Source organism: Aspergillus aculeatus (genome assembly GCF_001890905.1).
Source record: "Aspergillus aculeatus ATCC 16872 unplaced genomic scaffold ASPACscaffold_1, whole genome shotgun sequence".
Lineage (NCBI taxonomy): Eukaryota > Fungi > Ascomycota > Eurotiomycetes > Eurotiales > Aspergillaceae > Aspergillus > Aspergillus aculeatus.
The window spans coordinates 111,437-131,601 of record NW_017962976.1 but is presented as its reverse complement, the minus strand read 5'-3'; the positions used below and the strand labels follow the sequence as shown (position 1 = coordinate 131,601).

General features: G+C 55.3%; 8 protein-coding genes across 8 annotated transcripts; 3 read left to right on the top strand and 5 right to left on the bottom strand.

The window, feature by feature from the left end:
- Positions 1–802: 802 nt before the first annotated feature.
- Positions 803–3,102, bottom strand: ASPACDRAFT_108768 (ferric reductase family protein). Its single transcript, XM_020195320.1, has one exon. The coding sequence runs from the start codon at positions 3,074–3,076 to the stop codon at positions 1,085–1,087; it is 1,992 nt and encodes a 663-aa protein (XP_020060657.1). The 5' UTR covers positions 3,077–3,102; the 3' UTR covers positions 803–1,084.
- Positions 3,103–3,331: 229 nt separating this feature from the next.
- ASPACDRAFT_73963 (copper transporter family protein) lies at positions 3,332–4,080 on the top strand (the record flags this gene model as incomplete). The annotated part of the gene is made up of 3 exons (XM_020204083.1): positions 3,332–3,382; positions 3,461–3,491; positions 3,561–4,080. The coding sequence occupies 3 exons, from the start codon at positions 3,332–3,334 to the stop codon at positions 4,049–4,051; spliced, it is 573 nt and encodes a 190-aa protein (XP_020060656.1). The 3' UTR covers positions 4,052–4,080.
- Positions 4,081–4,313: 233 nt separating this feature from the next.
- On the bottom strand, positions 4,314–5,402 carry ASPACDRAFT_37876 (LLM class flavin-dependent oxidoreductase; the record flags this gene model as incomplete). The annotated part of the gene is made up of 1 exon (XM_020200358.1): positions 4,314–5,402. The coding sequence occupies one exon, from the start codon at positions 5,400–5,402 to the stop codon at positions 4,314–4,316; it is 1,089 nt and encodes a 362-aa protein (XP_020060655.1).
- A 2,045-nt stretch (positions 5,403–7,447) lies between these two features.
- Positions 7,448–10,791, bottom strand: ASPACDRAFT_48877 (uncharacterized protein; the record flags this gene model as incomplete). The annotated part of the gene is made up of 7 exons (XM_020202177.1): positions 7,448–7,689; positions 8,051–8,058; positions 8,118–8,793; positions 9,291–9,464; positions 9,529–9,619; positions 9,758–10,647; positions 10,695–10,791. The coding sequence occupies 7 exons, from the start codon at positions 10,789–10,791 to the stop codon at positions 7,448–7,450; spliced, it is 2,178 nt and encodes a 725-aa protein (XP_020060654.1).
- Positions 10,792–11,135: 344 nt separating this feature from the next.
- On the bottom strand, positions 11,136–13,230 carry ASPACDRAFT_20317 (flavin-containing monooxygenase; the record flags this gene model as incomplete). Its single annotated transcript, XM_020198936.1, has 5 exons — positions 11,136–11,261; positions 11,357–11,810; positions 11,871–12,409; positions 12,470–12,576; positions 12,627–13,230. 5 exons carry the CDS (start codon positions 13,228–13,230, stop codon positions 11,136–11,138), a joined length of 1,830 nt encoding a protein of 609 aa, XP_020060653.1.
- Positions 13,231–13,865: 635 nt separating this feature from the next.
- Positions 13,866–14,758, top strand: ASPACDRAFT_48875 (sugar O-acetyltransferase; the record flags this gene model as incomplete). The annotated part of the gene is made up of 3 exons (XM_020202176.1): positions 13,866–13,990; positions 14,054–14,290; positions 14,404–14,758. The coding sequence occupies 3 exons, from the start codon at positions 13,866–13,868 to the stop codon at positions 14,756–14,758; spliced, it is 717 nt and encodes a 238-aa protein (XP_020060652.1).
- A 75-nt stretch (positions 14,759–14,833) lies between these two features.
- On the bottom strand, positions 14,834–17,899 carry ASPACDRAFT_20389 (non-ribosomal peptide synthetase; the record flags this gene model as incomplete). The annotated part of the gene is made up of 1 exon (XM_020198942.1): positions 14,834–17,899. The coding sequence occupies one exon, from the start codon at positions 17,897–17,899 to the stop codon at positions 14,834–14,836; it is 3,066 nt and encodes a 1,021-aa protein (XP_020060651.1).
- A 220-nt stretch (positions 17,900–18,119) lies between these two features.
- Positions 18,120–19,749, top strand: ASPACDRAFT_37869 (uncharacterized protein; the record flags this gene model as incomplete). The annotated part of the gene is made up of 5 exons (XM_020200357.1): positions 18,120–18,140; positions 18,711–18,839; positions 18,888–18,996; positions 19,050–19,621; positions 19,681–19,749. 5 exons carry the CDS (start codon positions 18,120–18,122, stop codon positions 19,747–19,749), a joined length of 900 nt encoding a protein of 299 aa, XP_020060650.1.
- Positions 19,750–20,165: the final 416 nt, after the last annotated feature.

Below are 20,165 nucleotides of genomic sequence, written 5' to 3'. Positions count from 1 at the left end.
CTTTAATCACAGATGTGACTTGTGTAAAAAGTTGTACTGTAGCTTGCTAGGCAGTATATGTTCATCTACCCGTTTTGCCAGCTACGCTTAGTGACCGTCACAATCCAAAGAACCGAGCTGGAATAACGGTTTCTAAGTATCTAAGATATTATTCTAAGGCTGAAATCTTGGGCTGACTGCTTACTGTGAATGTTTGAAATTCCAGTGGGTATAGGCTATTTCATCAAGTTAAACATAGTAGTTAATCTGGCCAGGGGCCCCACATTGTCTACATAAACAAGCACGCTATACATACATAAAGACGAGTAAGCATTAATGCAAACCTGCATAACCCCCTTTCCATAGCCCCTCCCACCCCAAACAAAACACGCTCAAACACGAAACAAAAGTGGGGCCAGTCTCCAACCCGCGGCCCTGGGCTGGAGCTGATTATCCAAGAGGCCATCAATGGGCCAGACATTGCAATGGCTTCAAGTCGTTCTTTTTTGTTGGTAAAGAGAGGCTAACTTGAAAATCATCAATTTACCGACTGAGTTACACACAGCCGGCTTCAATAAGCACCTGTAACTATGACTACGACCTCGCGAGTACATGTTTACCGTTTTTATGTTTCTCCGATGCATCTCGTGGCGAGTATATTGCCGTGCGAGGACAAGCCGTGCCAGAAGAGAAGGCTGACTGTATCAGTTGCCAGCTGAATTCCTCCCTTATTAGGAGCGTGCTAACCATCAGGCCATTTCGATGAAGCCTATTCCCCAGTCAAACGCTAGCGTAGAAGGGCAAAACCACATGGAAGGTCCTTCGAGCAATGCTCATGACCCCAATGATTCCATGCAGAGGACGATACGAAGACAAGGAGACACCGAAATCTCCAGCTGCCAGCCTAATCGAGGGACAAATATCATAGAAAGCAGACGTAGAACCGCAAGAGAACCAGCTCTTGCACTTGCAGCCGAAAGGCTCAGCCTTATATTAAACCGACTTGAACAGGGTATCTCATGCATTCATAATCCAACTTCATCCCTCAGGCTCCTTCCTATTTACAGACCTCACCCTTGCGACAGTATATACACCGGCTCCAGAACTACCACTCCACCCGATCGTCATGCACCAACTCGACATCCCACCTCTCTTCTCCGCGCCACACCTTCCCTGGCTGATTATGCGCAGCCACCACCCCGCGCAGCGTGGTGATGATGCCCGCGGGTCCGCTGGCCAACACGCGCGTCGGACCATCCACCACGCGATCTAGGAACTGCGTCACCTGGGCCGTGAGATCTGGATGCGTGCTCGCCTGCGCATCAGACTTTTTGGGCAGTGTGTAATGCACTGCGAACCCCGGTTCCGGTTCCGAATTTGGGTCTGGCAAAGCTGAGCCACAGCAAGGTGTCTTCTCGTCTGTTTCTGTCTCTGTCTCACTGCTGTGCATGTTATTGTCTGGCACATCCCGCGTAACGAAGATGCGCACGCGAAAGGAATCCGGCGACGTCTGCGCCACGCGTTCCAGGATGTTCAGCTCCGGGGCAATCCATTGTGTGTCCGCTCTGCGGCGGATGATCCAGATGAGTTCGATTTGTTGGTCGGGGGGGATGGGGGCCGAGAGGCGCTGCAGGATCGGCGGCAGGACGAAGGTGATGCCTGTGCCGCCGGCGATGCAGAGGAGATTGCTGGTGCTGCGGGGGAGGCTGCCTATAGAGGGGTCCTCGATGGACTGCCCGTACGGTCCGCTGAGGAGTACCGGGGTCGTCGGGCCCGGACTTGTCATCGTGCTGGTTTCCCCTGCGGCGGTTCTTGATTGTATGCGTGCGGTTTCGGCGAGAACGCGCGTCAGCCCTTTCCGGGCCCGGATGAGGTAGGTGTGTTGTTGCCCGGTTGGTAATGTGTCTGGCACGCTGCAGGGGGTGAGCGGGTGCGCTTGCCAGATGCTTAGCTGCGGAAAGCACAGGAAGAAGTGCTGGCCGATATGCCAGGGGTCATGGTTGTGGTTGAAGTCCAGCCGGATGATGTCGCCGTCGGCGGGGTTGGCGTGCAGCTGCATCGACGCGTGGGGGATGTGCAGGCCCCAGCTGGAGGCTGTTGCGGGCACGCCCAGGTGGTGCAACACGAAGGTCCGCACCAGCCGCGCCCCCCGATCGAGCAGCCAGACGACCAGCGAGGCCAGCATCCAGCAGTAGAGGTGCGCCCAGTGCGCCCAGCACGCCCCCACGTACACCATCGCCACGACGTAGTGCGCCTTGCGGAAGAACTCGTACCCCGTGAGTCGGATGACGGTTTTCGTGCTGTGCAAGACCAAGAAGGTGAGCAGGATCATCGCCACGATCCCCCAGATGATGTAGGGCTGCGCGATGAAGCTGTTCCACTGGCTGGGCTGCGGCTGGTACAGACGGCCCTCCACCACGGTCCAGCCGATGGTGTGCAGGGCCGACTGGGCGTAGATCACGTAGCCCAGCCAGCGGTGCAGAAAGTTGAAGTGGTGGTAGGGGATGCCGGTGATGAGCGAGAGGAGGGACTCCCGGCTGGAGAGCAGGATGGAGAGCGGGGTGAGGGCAAACGCCAGCACGCCCACGCGGTCCGCCCAGGGACCCAGCCCGCTGCGGATGTTGTGCTGCGTACTGCCGCTGATGGGGGTCGTCCACGTCTTGTAGGTGATGCCCACCAGGGTGAAGACCAGCAGGTAGCCCGAGAGCACCAGAAAGATGAGCACCTGCAGCCGCGTGGTGTGGCCGAATACCCGGGGAAGGGCTTCTGGGAGCAGATGGCGGCGAGTCAGCGCTTGCAGCGTCCTCGAGAGGCGGTATAGTGCGCTCTGCGTGTGCGTTGCCCCCGGGGTGGTCTTGGGGGATGAGGGCATTCGCTCAATGCGGATCAGCCGTCCACCCATCGCCCACAGGAACAAGATCCCCACGATCACGGCCCACAGGATGAAGCTGTACAGCATGGTGACGTCGTGGCCATGGTAGACGGCATCCAGATAGGCGCAGGTGCCGGCATCCTTGGTGCAGGGGATCTGGCGGGCGACATAGCCCCAATGCTCCTCGAGGGCGGAATCCTGGGAGAAATCCTGAATGTGGCCCATGAGATCGACTGGAAAGTACCTGATGGATGGATCGCTGACCCATCTGCAGGGAAATCTGGAGTCTTTTAACCCATCAATCCGCTGTCGAAGTGGAGCCTGCCAAGACCGAAATCTGCTCACTGCCAAGCATCCTGCGTGATAATCTGCTCATTTCTCGCCTCCATATAAGGCCCGGCCGGTGCCTATTCAGGGTGAGGTTATTCCACCCAACGTTGACCACCGTGTACTGTCCTGTACACCCGATTTTATACCACCATGGACATGGACATGTCAAGTTCCTCCAATTCGAGCGCCTGCTCGGTGACGGTATGGCCCACCCTATCCCTGATTATGAATTATGCATGTATGCATGCATTATCGACATAATGACTAATCCGCATAAAGATGCTCTGGAACTGGACCACCATCGATGCCTGTACGGTCCCCTCCGTCGCAATCCCCCCTGCTCCCCAACAACAACCACAACCCTAACCTCCGCAAATAGGCTTCCTCTCCTCAACCTGGCACATCACCACCGCCGGTCAGTTCGCCGTCTCCTGCATCGGCGTGGCCTTCCTAGTCGTCGTCCTCGACGTCCTGCGCTTGCTGAGCAAGCAATACGAGGAGCATCTCCAGCGCCAGTTCCAGCGACACGTCGCGGCGCAGTCCCCGGCCGAGCGTACGCAGTTCTTCTGCGGCGATACGCTGGCCGAGGGGCCGATGGTAGTGACCTTCCGGGCGAGCCCGGTGCAGCAACTCATCCGCGCGCTGCTGCAGACGCTGCAGTTCGGGCTGGCGTATATCATCATGTTGAACGCCATGTCGTATAATGGGTACATGATCATTTCAATCTTTCTGGGCGCGTTCGTGGGCAAAGTGCTCTGTGATCGCGGCGAGTATCGCGTGGTGCTGCCGGCGAGGGGAAAGGTGGCCGGGGAGGCTGCGCCGGTGGTACCGGACAAGCCGGAGGAGTGGACGACGGGGTGCTGTGGGTAGATGCTGTTGAGAGCTGGATCTCGAATTAGATTTGTCAATAATGATGCTCATGATTAATGGTGTCCAGTTGTAAGTACAGTAATAGTCACGTGACTAATAATTGTGCCCGCCAGGTGCTGCTGCCTGAATGCCTGAATGCCTAAGTAGCTCAAATGCACTCAATTCCCCGCGCCAAGAGGCTTGGACAGGCGGAGTGGACATCATGTGTTCTATTTATGGAGTATCTGTCACCCAAGGAATAGGTGAACTAACTAGTATACATCTAATCCTGCTCCTTGGCTAACTCCTCCCGCACGCGAGGCAGGATATACCGGCCGTAGTCCACAGCATCATTGTAGTTGTCATACCCGCGGATGGAGATCAGCTCCGCGCCCAACTTGACATAGTCCAGCAGGGAATCGACAATGGTCTGGTGCGAGCCCACCAGCGCGGTGGAGGCGCCCCGTGCATTCGTGGCCGTGACGGTGGGATACCACAGCGCGCGGTCCTGGACGTCCCCCCGCTTGGCGATCTCCAGCAACCGCTGCGAGCCCGCGTTCTGTGGCGGCGGCGCATCGGCGGCCACCCGACCAAAACCGTTCTGGCGGTGCGAGGTCAACAGATCTAGCGTGCGATGCGCTTTGGCCCAGGCCAGCTCGTCCGTCTCCGCCGTGATGGGCCGGAAGGTCACCCAGATCCGCGGGCGGTCCGTCTCCGCGCGTCCGGCCTTGTCTGCCTCGGCGTAGATGCGATCGATCTGCTCCTTCGTCTCCTTGAGCGGTTCTCCCCACAACCCAAAGATATCAGCCAGGCTGCCTCCGATGCGGTAGGCCTCATCGGACGAGCCGCCCACCGACACCGGGATCGTGCCGTTGACGGGCCGCACCCGGTTGCTGAACCCCTTGAAGGTGTAGTAGGGGCTTTCCCAGTCGAATGGTTCGTCGGACTCCCACGCCCGTCGGAGAATGCGGATGTAATCCTCCAGACGGCCGTAGCGTTGCTCTTTGGTCAAGAAGTCGCCCTCCCGCGCTTGATCGGCGTCGCTGCCGCCAGCGATGAGATGCACCACCGCCCGGCCTCGGCTGAGTTGGTCCAGCGTCGCCAGAGCTTTGGCAGCGACGGTGGGGTACAGGGTGTTCGGACGGAGAGCAATGATGATCTTGAGGTTCTTGGTTACTGCTGCGATGGTTGCGCCCGTGGTGAAGGGGTCAAAGTACGAGGAATCGTAGGGGACCAGCGTGTAGTTGAACCCGTAGTCGTCCAGCGATCGGGCATACCGCACGAGGAAGTCGGGGTCAATTGTGGCATTGGGAATGGGTTTCAGCTCCGTAGAGGGATTGGGGAAAGTTAGACTGATGAATTCGGTGGGCATGGTGCTGGTTGATCGTGGGTTGGTTGGAGTTAGGGCTGGATGATGGAGGTGTTCTATCGTCGCCCGCCGGCTGGCTTTATAGCCGCCCTCCGAACATCGGATGCCGGCACTTGCTATGGCACCAACTGCAGGTTAGATGGCGTTGGCCGTGGGTTGATCCGATAGCTCTGGCCTGAGCGTATCATGAGGGTCGATGGTCGGTTCCTGGCTGCATGGCGTCAAACCCCCCGCAATCACGTCATCAATGCTGCGTCGTGCTGACAAACTGGGATGGGGGAGAGATAAGAGCATTGTAGGTGAAGTAGCAATCGGTCTTGATGGTTCACTCAACAGATTAGGACGTGAAGATGAAGGAGACGAGTGGTGATGCGTGGTTCATTCAACGGGGGAAGGAAGGGTAGACTCCGATCTTGCCCTGCCAGCCGCTGCCGCTGCTTCTACATAATTCACCATGGAAATGCACACTCTCGCTCTGCACGCAGCTTACTGAAAGTTTCCATCACAACCGAGACTACTTTTGATCCGAGTCAAGACCAATTTCATCAACTCACCAACATGCACGTCTGTTCCTGCAGCTCCTGATGGGGCCGGAACGGCAGGACTGTCATCCAGGGACTGTCATCCAGGGACTGAGATAGATTCGGAGTGAACCATTGAAAGCGCGAAGAAGTTTTGCGACCGTGGATTATGGCATGTACGAGAGTTCGTACTTCCAGCTGCTGCCGTCGGGTTCATCGCCATAAGCCTGGATCACTTCCCACCCACGAGCAACCGCCTTTCCTGGGCGCGACACGGAGAAACAATTCGACGTCGCATTGACCAATGGGAGGTAGAAATCCATGAACCCCTCGGTCATGAGTGCCTTGCGATGACGTCGAGAGAAGACTGCCGGATACTCTTCGAAACTCTCTTGGGATTCGAGATGCTGGCAGAGATCTTCATAGGAGGAAGTATCGGGGCCCCCGCCGACCAGCGCCCGCCTCCAGATTCGATTCGCATTCTCGAGCTATTCGTACGTCACGAGGTAAGGCTTCCTATCGTCTTTCGCCTGGGAAGATGCTCTAAGGCAGTCCATAACCTTGTCAACACGTTTGACAGGAGGGGCCGAGGGGCTCAGCAGTCAGAGGCTGGGATCAGAGTTGCCGAACGAGAATGCATTCCAGCACATTGCCATAAGGGTGTTGGGATTGGGGACCCCGGGGAGGCGATCGAATGGATACTTGATTGCGCCGATCTCTTTGAGAGAGCCTGGAGCGTATCGGGCCTCGACCAGATTGGTCGTCGAGCGGATCCCACTTCAGCTCGCCGAAGGTCAGAAAAGACATGACCAACCCGTTCATTCCGATCAATCGGTGGCTTGCAGTGCGTCCTCGGATAGAATAGAGGTTGATGGACCCTCTCTCCATTGCACACTGCCCTGTGGGCCACGTCTGGCTTCCAGTCCAAGACTTTTGTTTCAGGTCCCCAAGGCATGCAGAAAGTAGGCCCAGCTGCCTTTGGCCGGCAGGGGCTCGTGTGGAGTGAATACATCATCACGCTGGGTGAAGTAGTCTTCGAATGCCTCCCGTCGCAGCATGGGCACGAGCCCGTGGCCATCGCCGTCGTCGGCCGCGTCTTTCCACTGACTGATGTTTCGGGCTCGAGCTTTGTGGTTGGTGAATCGGGAGTATGCGAAGCTAACGGGTGTCTCAATCAAAGTGAGGAGCTGGCCAGAGAGTCCGATGGTTTGGTTGATGCCGCTTTGGATTTGGGAGACCTTGTCCCCGCTGGGATGGTTTTGAAAGGTGCGCTCGGCCATTGCAGTAGAGTGCAGTGGGTGTCAGGATCAATTGGAGAGAAGAATGGAGTTGGCGAGGAAAGAAAAGGGTCATCTGCCCAGCCAAGGCGGGGTTACTTGAAAAGCACAAGGCAGTCTGTACAACATAAGAGACGAAGGTTAACGCTATAAGCTACTTGTGAATGATGGTGAGGCTGACAGAGAATTCCGTGTGCTATGTAGTACAATAGAATCTTTTGAATCAGGCAACACCAATGCTTTCATGCTATTACACCCGCTCTTCCACCTCCGCCCTGTTCAGCAGCTCCTGTACAGTAGTGAAATGCATACCGGCAAAGAACTTCTCGCGCTGCCGCAGGGTCTTCTCCTTCGGACAGGCAGTAGCCCCGCTGATGGTCCATTCCTCCGCCTCAGCAATGGCCAGCTCCAGACTCTCCGGCCGGTCTTCGTACTGCTTGATCGTGGTTTCGATGTCCTCCTTTGATCGATAGTTTCGTTCGAAGGGTCGACCTGCCATTTCTTAGCCACGCCTCTTTCTACTCCTGATTTGCCACCAAGAGAACTGCCATGGAATAGATCCCGAGGCAGAGGTCGAAGTAGGAGGAGAGTAATAGAGGGAGAGTAACGTACCATACACCCTCTCCAACAGCGAAGCCGTCTGATTGAACGTCCCCCACTCCCCAACCACATACGTGACCGGCTCCTAGATGACGATCCTGTCAACACTAACCCTCATCCCTCACGCCCTTCCATCAACCACCCTTCACACTAGAATAACCCTCCACAACAACAACAACAACAAATATGTAAAGAAACGAGAAAGGCAGCGACTCACCCAGCCCCCCCTCTCAGCGGCTAGCAACCTCCCCACCGCACCCGCTATATCACGCGCACACGTCCAGCACTGCGCCTCGTCTCCCGTCCCGCGCACGGTATACCTCCACTCGACGAGATCGATCGGAAACTCCCCGGGCATACACCTTCGGTGGGACTTGTGGGCGGGGAGGAAGTATTCCATGCACCAGCCGTGGTTCAACAGTGTATACTCTATCTTCCTTACTGGGTGGGATAGGGCATCAGATGTCTGGGAGCCTGCCTGCTGGGCAAGAATCTCCCGGAACGGAAGACGAGTCCGGCCGTATGCTCGTGGGAGCGCGGGGAAGGACTCGATGTCCCCGGCCCATTCGGAGGGGATGAAGCGGGTGCAGGTTTCGGTGAGCTGGCAGGCTTTGAGCAGGCTGGTGTGAAGGGGAAGGTAGTCCTCGTCTGGGCAGCGGAGGAGGGAGATTAGGGCTGTGGTGTGCGTAGTGCGGAGGATGTGTAGGAGGGAGGGGAGAGTGTAGTCTGTTGTTTGGGTGGTTACTCTGTCAGAGGTTGGGGTCGGAAGATCGGCCTTTGTTGTTAGTCTTCTGGTTGACTGAGCATTGATAGGTGAATAGCGTTGGGAAGATTGTGGAAAGGTGCAATGGCGTAGATAGGAGTGGGATGGAAGCCCTACCTGCCGCGTGAGGATCACGACGCTGTAGCGGGGATCCTTGATGAGCTCTGCCTGGAGGTAGTGGCCCAGGTCGCCGCTGCCGCCGGCTAGAGCTATCACATGGGTTTCATTCATTGCTGTAGACATACTCAGGACGTGGACTAGCTGAGAAGAGATATGTTGGGCTAGGATGATGGATGGTAGATCTGGTGAGATTTAGGATGAAAATAGATACAGGCCAGCTGAACATATTTAAACTCGAGCTGCCGGCTGACATGTGCCCAGGCAGATTGAGAATCGATCTAGAACGTATGAACACCTGCGAACACGTCAACATCTACAGTTGGTGCATGTTTGCTAACCCTACAGTAGCATAGGTATGCAGCCACCTTCCCAATGCCGGGCCCTCGGCGACTGCATACTTCAGTCCATTCCTCTTGGCCAACCATCTCTGACAATCGTCTCACATTACTTTTTATCGCCCACTAGGTATCCATTTCAAGCATATTTACTTTAATCTATGGCGAGAAAGGTGGCCCCGCCCATGAGCAAGCACAACCCAGCTGGCAATCATTGAACCATTGTCAGTCCGTACTCAAACCAGCCCAGCCCTTCCAGAGATCCGAAAACATACCTAGAACCAAGTTCATCTGGTAATATCCCATCTTCTCCGTCAAGGTCCCCGAGACCAGCGGCCCTACAAACATTCCCAGCTTCCAACTGATGTTGGACATGGAGAACGAGCGCGAGTACCCGCCGTGCGGCCCGAAGATGCCTGGATACTCATGCGAAAGCTCGTTGGCGCCGTCTACACACATCTAGAATTAGCCTGAGGTTTAGTTCAGTGGAATAAACAAATCCCGGATACTCACGCAACACCTCGACAGCCCCGAACCCCAATAACAAAGCCCGCCAGACTCCTATCGCCAGTAGCGTAACGATGTAGATCACCCGGTTGGTATCCTCGTTGTCCGTCCACCAAACGTCCTGTGTGTGGCCCGGGACCCCGAGCAACCACAGCGATGGCGCGAGACACAGGAACCCGATCGTCACGGGGTATCGCATCCCAATCAGGTCTTTCAGTCATCCGGCCGGAATGACGAGGAGCATCGATGGGGCCTGCAGAAGCAGGAACAGTAGTCCCGCTTGGAGAGACTCCCAGTGGAAGATGGCTTTGATGTGGATGGGGATCGTGGTCTCGAAGCTGGCGATGATGATTGCGAAGAGGGTGTCTGCTATCAGTGCTGTAATCACCCTTTTCTTGCGCAGCATGAGGGTGTAGACGTTTTGGGTGGGGAGGGAGGTAAGTTCTTCGATTGTCTGGTAAGCTATGCTCTCGGAGCCAGGTGAAGCGGAGAGCAAGGGGGATTGAATCTCTGATTCTTCTGGGGAGGAGCCCTCAATGCGCATGTCGTAGTTAAGGGGTCCAATAATGAGAAGTTGCAGGACTGTCCCGACGAGTATCACGGCGAATGCACTCGCCCAGGTCATCGAGTACGAAACGAACTGGTAGAGAGACCCCGACACAGCCGGGCCACTGAGTAACCCCGACACAGCCGGGCCACTGAGTAACCCCGACACAGCCGGGCCACTGAGTAACCCCGCGGACACGAACAGCATGGTCAAACCCAGGGCTTTGGCCAGATGTTTTGCTCCCACTGTATCCCCCAGAATGGCCATGCCGACGATCCAGATAACTGACCCGGCGAGGGTTTGAATGAATCGGCCGACGAAGAGAACGGTTAGCGTCGTGCTCCATGCTGTGATGGCTGTGCCGACTGCGTTGGTTACCCATGAGATCACCATCCACTGGTTCTTCGACTTGGAGCCATCCGCTAAATGGCCGGTGAATGGAGCGATGAGGATCGAGACCAGTGCGTTCAAGGACAGGAGAATGGAGGTGAGGAGCTGCGTGTGCGACGGGGGCTGCTGAAGTCGGCCCTGGAGGATGTCGGGTAGGATGGGGATGATAAAGCTGAAGAGAAAGGTGTCTGTTGATTCGATTAGAGGGCGCGAAGGGGGTGGAAGGGCTGCTTACCAGCGAACATGGCGAGGGAGATGACTGCCACAATGAACAGGCGCGAGGATCGCCACTCATAGCCGATGGGCTTCGCGGGGATAATCTTCGAGGTCATAGCGACAGTCAATTAGGGCTATGATCGAGGGGCATTGTCTAGTTTGATCGTGTGAGCAGATATATGAGTTACTACGAGTAGTTAAATTCCAGTAACGACACTCTCGAATATCATTCTAGCACCTTCCGACAGTCAGCTCAGCTACGACACCAGCAAGAACCGTCATTCCCCCACTAGTATATGAATCCGTACGCCCAAATCACTCATCCATCTAACCAACCGGCCTATGGCAATGCAGATTTGATGGCTCTTATTGCGAAAGACGTTTGATTGGCCTCCACCAGACAAAGAAAAAGCACAGACGGCCCTCGTGTCACGCCCAAGCAAGGCCGAAGAATGCACCTTCACTGCGCCGTCAGCCCCAGCTCCGCGGCGGCAATCTGCAGTGCAACAAAGCGGGAATAAATGCGACACAGCGATAGGCTTCCGCCCATAAGCCACAAATGGGGATGTCCGCTCGGTCTCCAGATCTGTTCGGGGATTCGGTCAGTCCGGGAATCTCTGGTCTGCGGGGTGATGTAAGGAGGGACGTGGGTGATGCTGCTGCTGTTGCTGCTGTACGCACCGTCTGTATCTCCCCCTCCTCGTCGAGATCCCATACGTCCTTGCATTGGTCGGCCACCTTCGGCCCTAGCGTGTGGCGCACCGAGTCGCGCATGTTGGCGTACCCCGTCGCCAGCACCACGATGTCTGCAGCCAGATAAGTGCCGTCGGCGAGGTGCAGCCCTCCTTGGTCGAAAGAGGAAATACCGCCCGCACACGAATGCAAGTGGATCTTGCGGTCGATCAGCAGCTGGCTGCAGCCGAAGTCGATGTAGTATCCCCCACCGCGGGAGACCAGCGAGCGTAACAGTCCGGCACCATCGACGCCGAAGTCTAGTTGGAAGTCGATGGATCGGAGGCCCTCGAGAACGGCAGAGTCAGCGGCGGAGATGCGCTTGGTGAGGTCGACGCAGAGGGCGAGGGTGATGGGCCAGGGCAGGCTTTCTGAGAGGATATCTTGCGTGTCGAGGGGAGGGCTGTGTGGCTGTTAGGGCTGCGAGTAGAAGATTGAAAGAGGGCGTGAGGGGCAATCTTACCGATTGTCATCGTCGATGCCATGGTTCTCTGGGATTAAAGGCAATCCGTGCTCCTCAGTGAGGACATATGTCGGACCCCTCTGGAGCATCGTCACGACTGCTCCCTGTTGGTAATAGTCCTGCCCAATGTCGTGGCCACTATTCCCGGTCCCCACTACCACCACTTTCTTGCCTTGCGGGGCCAATTCTCTGGCGTCGACATGCTGACTCGCATGGTAGATTGTCCCTTTGAAATCCTCCTGCCCTGGGAAGCTGGGAATCTTGGGTAAGCCCAGATGTCCTGCGCACCATGCGATGTGTCGTGGACGTAGAATACGCTCGACTCCGTCTCGCACGAGGCAAATGACCCAATTCCCAACAGCCTCATCAAACTCAGCCGACTTGACTGTAGTCTGTGTCCACACGTTCAGCTCCATGATTGTGGAGTAGGATTCGAGCCAGTCTGCCAGCTTATCTTTGGGAAGATACTTGGGCCAGGTCTTGGGGAAGGGCAAGTGGGCGAGATGGCATGTTTCGATGTGGTCGTGGGTGATGAGGGTCTGCAGTCGTATTAGTCCCTTCAGGTCCATTGCCTCTGGAGAAGAGAGGGATGTGCAAACCCGATATCGCTTTCTCCAGTTATCTCCCACGCGCTCGTTCTTCTCCACGACGAGACATGACTGACCGAGGGTCTGCAGACGAACCGCTAAATTGAGTCCTGCCTGGCCTGGAAAAATTCAGCATGTAATTCACATCACGAACTAGAAAGATTCTGACCTGCACCGACGATCAACACCGTGGGATCAGTGTCTACAAATTCCTTGTCGCGCTCCCTTCTCTCCAACCAGTTCCCCTGCGCAACTCCGCCCGGCACGATCGTGCCGTGTGGCCGTCGCAGCCCTACCTTCTCTTCCGCTCCGTGCAGCTCCTGCAACGCAGTATATACGGAGTAGGCTTTCCACCCTCCCTCCTCGGTCGGAGTAAGGTAGAACACTCCGCGCCCGTGACCGAAGCGAGTCTCGAAGCCGAACATCGCCGTTATCCATGTTAGTCCAGGAAACGGGGTGTCAATGGCAGGCTTTGTTTCTGCCTCATCGCGAAGACGTGCATTCTGCAGTTGCACACGCGCAAGGTGCTGCGCGAGGTAGCTTTGGATGTTGGGACAGCCTCGGATGGTGTGGAAATCCCAGTCCAGGGCGAGCATGTCGCGCCACCAGCTGTCTTCATGGAAGAGGTTGGAAAGAGGAATGAAGGTGCTGCCGGTCAGGTGGGTGTTTAGTTTGGCGAGCCATTCTTGGGCGATGGTGGTGGGGTCGATGCTGGATGGATTTACTTTGGGGGTGGTGGGGAGTTGGATGATATGGTGGTAGGGGGGTGTCATGTTGACTTGGTCGCGTGAAGTGAATTCTGTGGGTTGAGGTCTTGAGTTGTTTACATAGAGGTACAATTGACAATCGGTATAGGTGCATTCCATCAAATATCTCCCGATGTCAAGACTTGTTCCTACCCGCAACATCTGCCCCTGAGCCCTTACATGACTCCAACTTTGTTTGAGCTTCAAATCGCATGGGTTGCTCCAGTGGCTCGGTCCTGCAGTCTGCCGTGCAAATTCCAATTGCCTTGTCTATCTGCTGCACCACGATGCTGAAGAATTGCATTCTGTGGAAGATGTTTGCTGGCGGCAGGCATCCACAATGAGCCATCCCTGCATAGGGTTTCGAACTGGCGCGCCAGAGCCAGTCGATAAGGCGCCATGCATCTAGCATCATCTTATGCTGCAGACAGTAGACAAGGGATCCTGGTCCCGAACACGTCAATACAATGGCCTTTGAAAAGTGTCTGATGAAGTAAGTTTAATAAATGATCATTGAGTCGATGGCCCGTGGCACCTGATCCGTCTGGAGACACCCCTTAGTCAATCATATCTTTACCACTCCGATATAATTCCGTCAAGAAGAAAGTCAGACCAAGGTGATACATTCACTTCAACACAAATCCAATATCTAAATATCAAAAATGTCCACCCCACCAAACTACAGCCTCGCCGCCCCCGCCAAGCGCCCGGAGATCCTCGCCCTCGCGCAGGATCTCAACGGCACTCCGCCGGGGGAAGAGTATGAGAAGATGATCTCGGGGATGATGTATGCCCTGCCTCCTTGCCTATCCTCTATCCAGCCAAATAAAAGCTAACAGCAGTGAAAAAGGTACGACCCCACTGTCCCCGCCCTCCTGGAAGCCCGCCATCTCGCCCGCGGCCTCACCGCCGCCTACAACAACCTCGACACCACGACCGTGCGCTTTGACAAGGTCGGAGAAGTGAGGCTAGACCTGCTACGCAAGTTGGTGGGCAAAGCAGGGGACAAGACCTTCGTCGAGCCGCCCTTTCGCCCGGATTATGGATGCAATATATCTTTCGGGAGGGAGGTGTTTGTGAACTTTGGGTAGGTTGATCTCTTTACTCTATTCTACCCTGTGGGTAAAATTGTGCTGCATTGAGACGAGGAGTGGATATCCCCGGATGAAGACGGCTTCTAAGGCTAATTAATACCTCTAGACTCACCGTCCTCGACACCAGCCTAGTCGTCATTGGGGACCGCGTCCAAATTGCCTCGAACGTAAGCATCATCGCCGCCAGCCACGACCCCAGTGTCCTCTCCAGACGGAAAGGAGTCGAGTTCGGTCATCCTGTTTTCATCGGGGATGATTGCTGGATCGGCGCGAATACAGTCATTCTTCCCGGTGTCACAATCGGGCAGGGCTCCACAATCGGGGCCGGGTCTGTAGTGACGAGGGATGTTCCTCCTTATTCGGTCGCATTTGGAAGTCCTTGTCGGGTGAGGAGGGCGTTGGTCACGGCTGAGGAGGAGGAGATGGATGAGGAGAGTCCTTATAGGGGGGTCTTTGTATAGAAAGAGGGAACATACTGAGGTGGAATGTAGACCGTGAATGAATTTCAGAATTACTGGACAATTACTCAGTGAACACTACATAGAGGACACGTTCGAGACATCACCCCTCAGCCAGTGGGGACTGTATCGCACCACCAGAGACGTAGGCGAGGGACATTCCAACAACTGCGGAGCATCAGCTAAGGCTCTACACAGATTCTCCGTCCCGAATTCGGGCATCCCCTGCTGCATCTCCCAAAGACTGCGTCCTTCCCAGACCTCCTCCTCCAATAACGGCATTAGGGATTGAAGCGGGCTTTCCTGGGTCTGCGACAGGATCCCGACCCATTCGAAATAAGAAACAGCACGCAGGGGCGTCTTCCCGCGGACCTGATTTAGCAGAGTGAAGATCGTCGAGAGCTCTACACTCGAACCGGTCGTCGGATGGACAACATTATACGCCTGGCGGGCATGCTCCGAGCTAGAGGCGATATGCAACAGCGTCGACACCACCCAGTCGACTGGGACAATATCCTCGCGATGACCTGGAAGCAGCGGATAACAGCCGCATTGCAAGCTGGCAGCAATGACCCGCGCCAGGAAGTCGTCCGGATTCATCGTGCCCGTCCCACTGTGCCCCAGCACGAACCCGAGACGGTAGATAGTGATGGGTAGACCCTGGGAGATCGCATTCCAGGCGATGGTCTCCGCCACCATCTGACTTTGCGCATAACCCATGGCGAAAGGAAGCGCTGACAGGTGTGAGGCGGGCTGCTCCTCTTCCGCCAGATGCGTGTGGCCGTTCACCACACCTGTTGGTCCGTACGCGCTGATGCTCGACGTGTAGTGCAGCGCCTTGGTGCGGCCGCTGTTCGCAAACCGGATCATGTGCAGCGTCCCCAGCACGTTTGCCGCACGGTGGCTTGAGTACGGCTGCACGAAGTTGACGTGTGCCCCGAGATGAAACACCACGCTCGTCCAGTGCGAGAGCCACGAATACTGCTGCGGGGTCAATCCCAGATCCTCCTGGGAGATGTCCCCGGCCATCGCGATGATCCGTGCCTCTTGAGCAGTGGTGAGCATGAGGCTATATTTCAACAGGGACTTGCGGATGCGGCGGTGGGCGTGCTGGGCGTCGGTGGCGCGCACCAGACACACCACCGTTTCCACCTCCGGGAGTGCGAGAAGTCCAGCCAGGACGAAGGCTCCTACAAATCCTGTGGCGCCGGTCAGGAAGACGATGCCCTCGGAAGAATTGCGCCATTCGGGGATTGAGCGTGATCGGGGTCGAAGGTCAAGTCCCAGGCGACAGTCGCGTTGCCAATCTTCCTGCGCGGAGGGTTTGCGCTCCGTCAGGGCTGGCGTGTCGCTGAGTCGAAGCAATGAACACAACCCCCGGAAAGAAGAATTCTGGAATAACACTGACACGCGGATTTCGCGACAAAAGATCCGTCGAAGACGAGAAACAAGAAGTGCCGCGTGAAGCGAAGTGCCTCCGAGAATGAAGAAATCATCCTCGTCGTGGAAAGTGGCGTTGGGAAGGCCCAGTAGCTCCTGCCATAGGGCTCGCAGTTTGGCCTCCACATTTTTGGTGCCATTGACTTCATTCTCCCTCGATGATGTCTGTGCCAGACTCTGCAGGTAGTGGCTGGCCAAGGCTTTGCGATCGACCTTCCCACTCCCAGTGAGAGCGATTCTCTCGACCACCTGGACCCGAGGCACCATCAGATGCGGCGCCTGTTCGATGTATAGCTGACGAATGGCGTTGGCAGTAATCTTTGGAGAAAATGGGATCACGCAGACGAGCAAGGCGGATCCTCCATCCAGCTCATCTAGTGTGATCCTCAGCGCCACGGCGCGGACCACGAGCTGGGTCGACAACAGAGCCTTTTCGATGGCACCAAGGTCGACTCGTTGCCCACGAATCTTCACTTCGTTGTCGCGACGGCCAAGATACACGATATCCCCGGAATCATTCCGCCGCACAAGGTCACCTGTTCGGTAGAACAACCCAGGTGCTGTCTGACAATTCTCATGGAGATGAGGAGCAGACACAAACACCTGTGCTGTCTTCTCGGGCTGCCCAACATACCCCCCTGCGACACCAGTGCCACTCACTAGCAACTCTCCCACGCTTCCTTGAGTGACAGTGTGGAGAATCTCGTCAACTACAAAGGCGTCGTACCCGCTGAGGGCTCTCCCAATAGGGATCTCCCCGCGCTCGATGTCTTGGGGAGTTACCAGGTGGTAGGTCGTGAAGACTGACAGCTCCGTCGGTCCGTAGACGTTGAATAACTTGCGAGGCGGACCATTGGCGAAGATGGTTCGGATGGTGGGGACATGGATAGCCTCTCCACCTGTCAACAGGCTATCTACATGGGAATAGGCATGGGGACAAGTATGGGCAATGGTGGCGAGCAGAGAAGTGGTCTGCCACATCACATCAATGTGGTCGACTTGGAGTCGGCGTTCAAAAATGATGGGATCCAGGAACTCCTCTCGTTGGAAGACAACTACCGTCCCCCCGTGCAAGAGCGCAGACCATATCTCCCACAGCGATACGTCGAATCCCACATTGCAAACGTGAGCCACGCGGTGACCCCGACGAATTGGGGCAAATTCGTTGAAGACGAGGTTGATTAGTCCGGCTGCGAGGACTCGCACGGCCTTGGGCTGGCCGGTAGACCCGGAGGTGTGGAGAATATGTGAGCAACAGGAGGGAGGATTGTCCGACACCACGAGCTGATCAACCTCATCTCGCTCAACAGGTTCCCAATTGACAATCAGATGTTGCAGGTTCGGTAGTCGATACGAGTTGGAGCTGTCCGATAATACTAGAGAGGTCCCCAGATGGAACAAGAGTCGTTCGAGATGGTCATCCGCAAGGTCAATGTCCAGAGAAACACAGGTTGCGCCGGCATACACCACCGCCACCTGGGCCAGAATATGGTTTATCCCTCTCGATATTAGAATTCCAATGGGTTGCTCTTTTGTGACTCCGAGCCTCTTGAGCTCAAGCACAATACTCAGTGCCTTTTCGTGCAGTTGTCGAAAGGTAATGCGATGTTTATCCTGTTCGAGAGCAATATCATCTGCATATAGCTGCACCTTCTGCGCCAGCAGCTGGGCCAGACTCAGGTCAGGCCTGCTTTCGTTCAACATGTTTGGGGATTGCTGCACTATACAATACACAATGAAAAGAGCTCAGAGGGATTAATCAGACTAGGACAAGAGAAACCACGACGAGGACAGAGATGAGTCCTCTCTGTCACTCTAACATGCTTGAGCGTTCACGATCATGCTTGCTGATGACAGCCCCCGCTAAGCGCCAGGAGCGAGCTCAATTTCACTGATAACCGATCTACAACGCTTTCATTTCACAATGCAGCTTACTCTGGGCGCTGTGAGCCTGCCATAGCCTTCCGAGGGCTAGCTATGCTCGGTACAGTTGCATTCCGGGTCCACAATCGCGGCGCTGACTGGGCGTGCAGACAATGAGATTAATCAGTGACGACATTCGTAGCAGTGTCACCTTGGGTGGAGCTGCAATCGAACACATTGCACTGATTGGCTGATAGCTAGCAATTTCACACTGATTTACCAGGCTGTTTGAGTCGTGAAGATTCTATATTTAGGGACCAACTGTCACTCCCGTCGGAATTGAGGGTTCAAAACACCAACAAACAGCAATACTTCACGTACTCGTCCGAGCTGCGCTGTTCGCCCTTTCTTAAGGCTAAGATGCAGAATTCTCAGATAAACTTACTTGACTACCTGCGTGCGAGAACACAGGTAGATCTGGATACGTTTGATGTAACTGGTATGGATCTCTCAATGATGCTGTGATAGAGAACGCTGGTTGAACTTTATGTAGTGGCAAAAGAAATTGAGCGGTGCATTGATTGCACGTCAAATCAGGTAATTCCTGGCGCGATAACCTGATGTCTCTATTATACTGAAGATCGAAACATAGTATGAATACTATACAGAGCTCGCCAAGGAAGGTAGACGGGCCGTTCTCGACAAAGCGATCGAGCTCGCTACTAGTCTCCATCAACAATATCCCACTGTTACGCGGGAAGAATTGACGATTGAGATTGGGGTAAGTCTAACCATGATCATTAATGCTACGCGCTGATGCAAGATCCAGGGTATTCTTCTGGCGATCGATGTTCGACCATTTGTGACGGGAAACCTCCACATCATGGTCAACCCTAACTACGCCTACTACCAGCGCAAGACCGTGGAAGCCGCAAGAAGTGAGTTTTGTATCGACTACCTAGACCCGCCGCTGACTATATTTGACGGATAGGACTGCATCGTCTGTTCCATGAGATTGATCCCGACTTCGATCCCTCCCGTCTTGTGCTGAAGGTTGCGGCCACCTGGGAGGGACTCCAGGCGTGCCGGGAGCTGCGGTACTCACGTATTCAGACCTTGGCAACTACTCTGTTCACAATGGAGCAGGCTGTCTTGGCCGGGGAAGCCGGGTGCGTCTCCATCTCGCCCTTTGTGCATGAGCTCAAAGCTATCTTCGAGCCCAGCTACAAGGGCTCAGATCCGCTGTTGCCATTGTGCGTGCAGGCCCAGCAGTGGTATTGGCAAAAGTCGTTGCCGACCAAGGTCAAGGCATGTGCGACAATCGGATTGGACGAGATCTTGCAGCTGGCCGGTGTGACAGCGTTCACCCTGGTTCCAGATGACCTGAAATTGCTGCAGTCTAGCCACAAGGACGTGGACGAGGTGCAAAGCTTGTCATTGTTCCAGGATAGGGGTGTCATGCAAGATAAGCTTGCCTACCCGTCTTACATCAATGATGAAGCCGGGTACCGCTTGGCTTTTGCGAGAGTCGAAGAAGGCCGCGCGCAGCTGAAACTTGGGCAGGTAGGTAGCTCTGGAACGTGTATGAAGCTCATGAGATTGCTTACTGATCTTCCTTCTAGGCGATAAATATCTTCTGTGATTTCCAAACCAAGGCCGAGCAGCTGGTTCGGGATGCGACGTGTGCATGAGCATTGCATGGGGGTATTCTTAGGACGGCATTTGGAATATGTTAGTGTTGTTGAAGGGTTTCGAGTCGAGCTAGTCGGAGAATGTATTGAGTATGCTACTTTTCTCCAGATTACATGATTATCAGTAGACTCGGATTGTCGCGTTTGCCATATTCCCGGCGGTAATGCTTTTGACCGGATCATCGTGGATGTCAGTATGTGACTGAGCCGTGACTGTGACTGGGATTAGGTTGCATCAGTCACCATGTGGGGTTGTGCGAGAGTGCACAACGCCGTGTCTGAGTACGGCCACTGTTCGAGCGTGAGCACATCACGAAGATTGTGTGACGTGAGACAAGGTCTCGCTTCTCCAAAGCACATAACCAGTGCTGACTCCTACCCTGATCTAGCACAGCGGCTGAAGTCTCACTCTGGGA

What these genes read in the sequence shown, in the direction of transcription:
- ASPACDRAFT_108768 (XM_020195320.1), bottom strand. Translation starts at nt 3,076, where the DNA reads ATGGGCCACATTCAGGATTTCTCCCAGGATTCCGCCCTCGAGGAGCAT.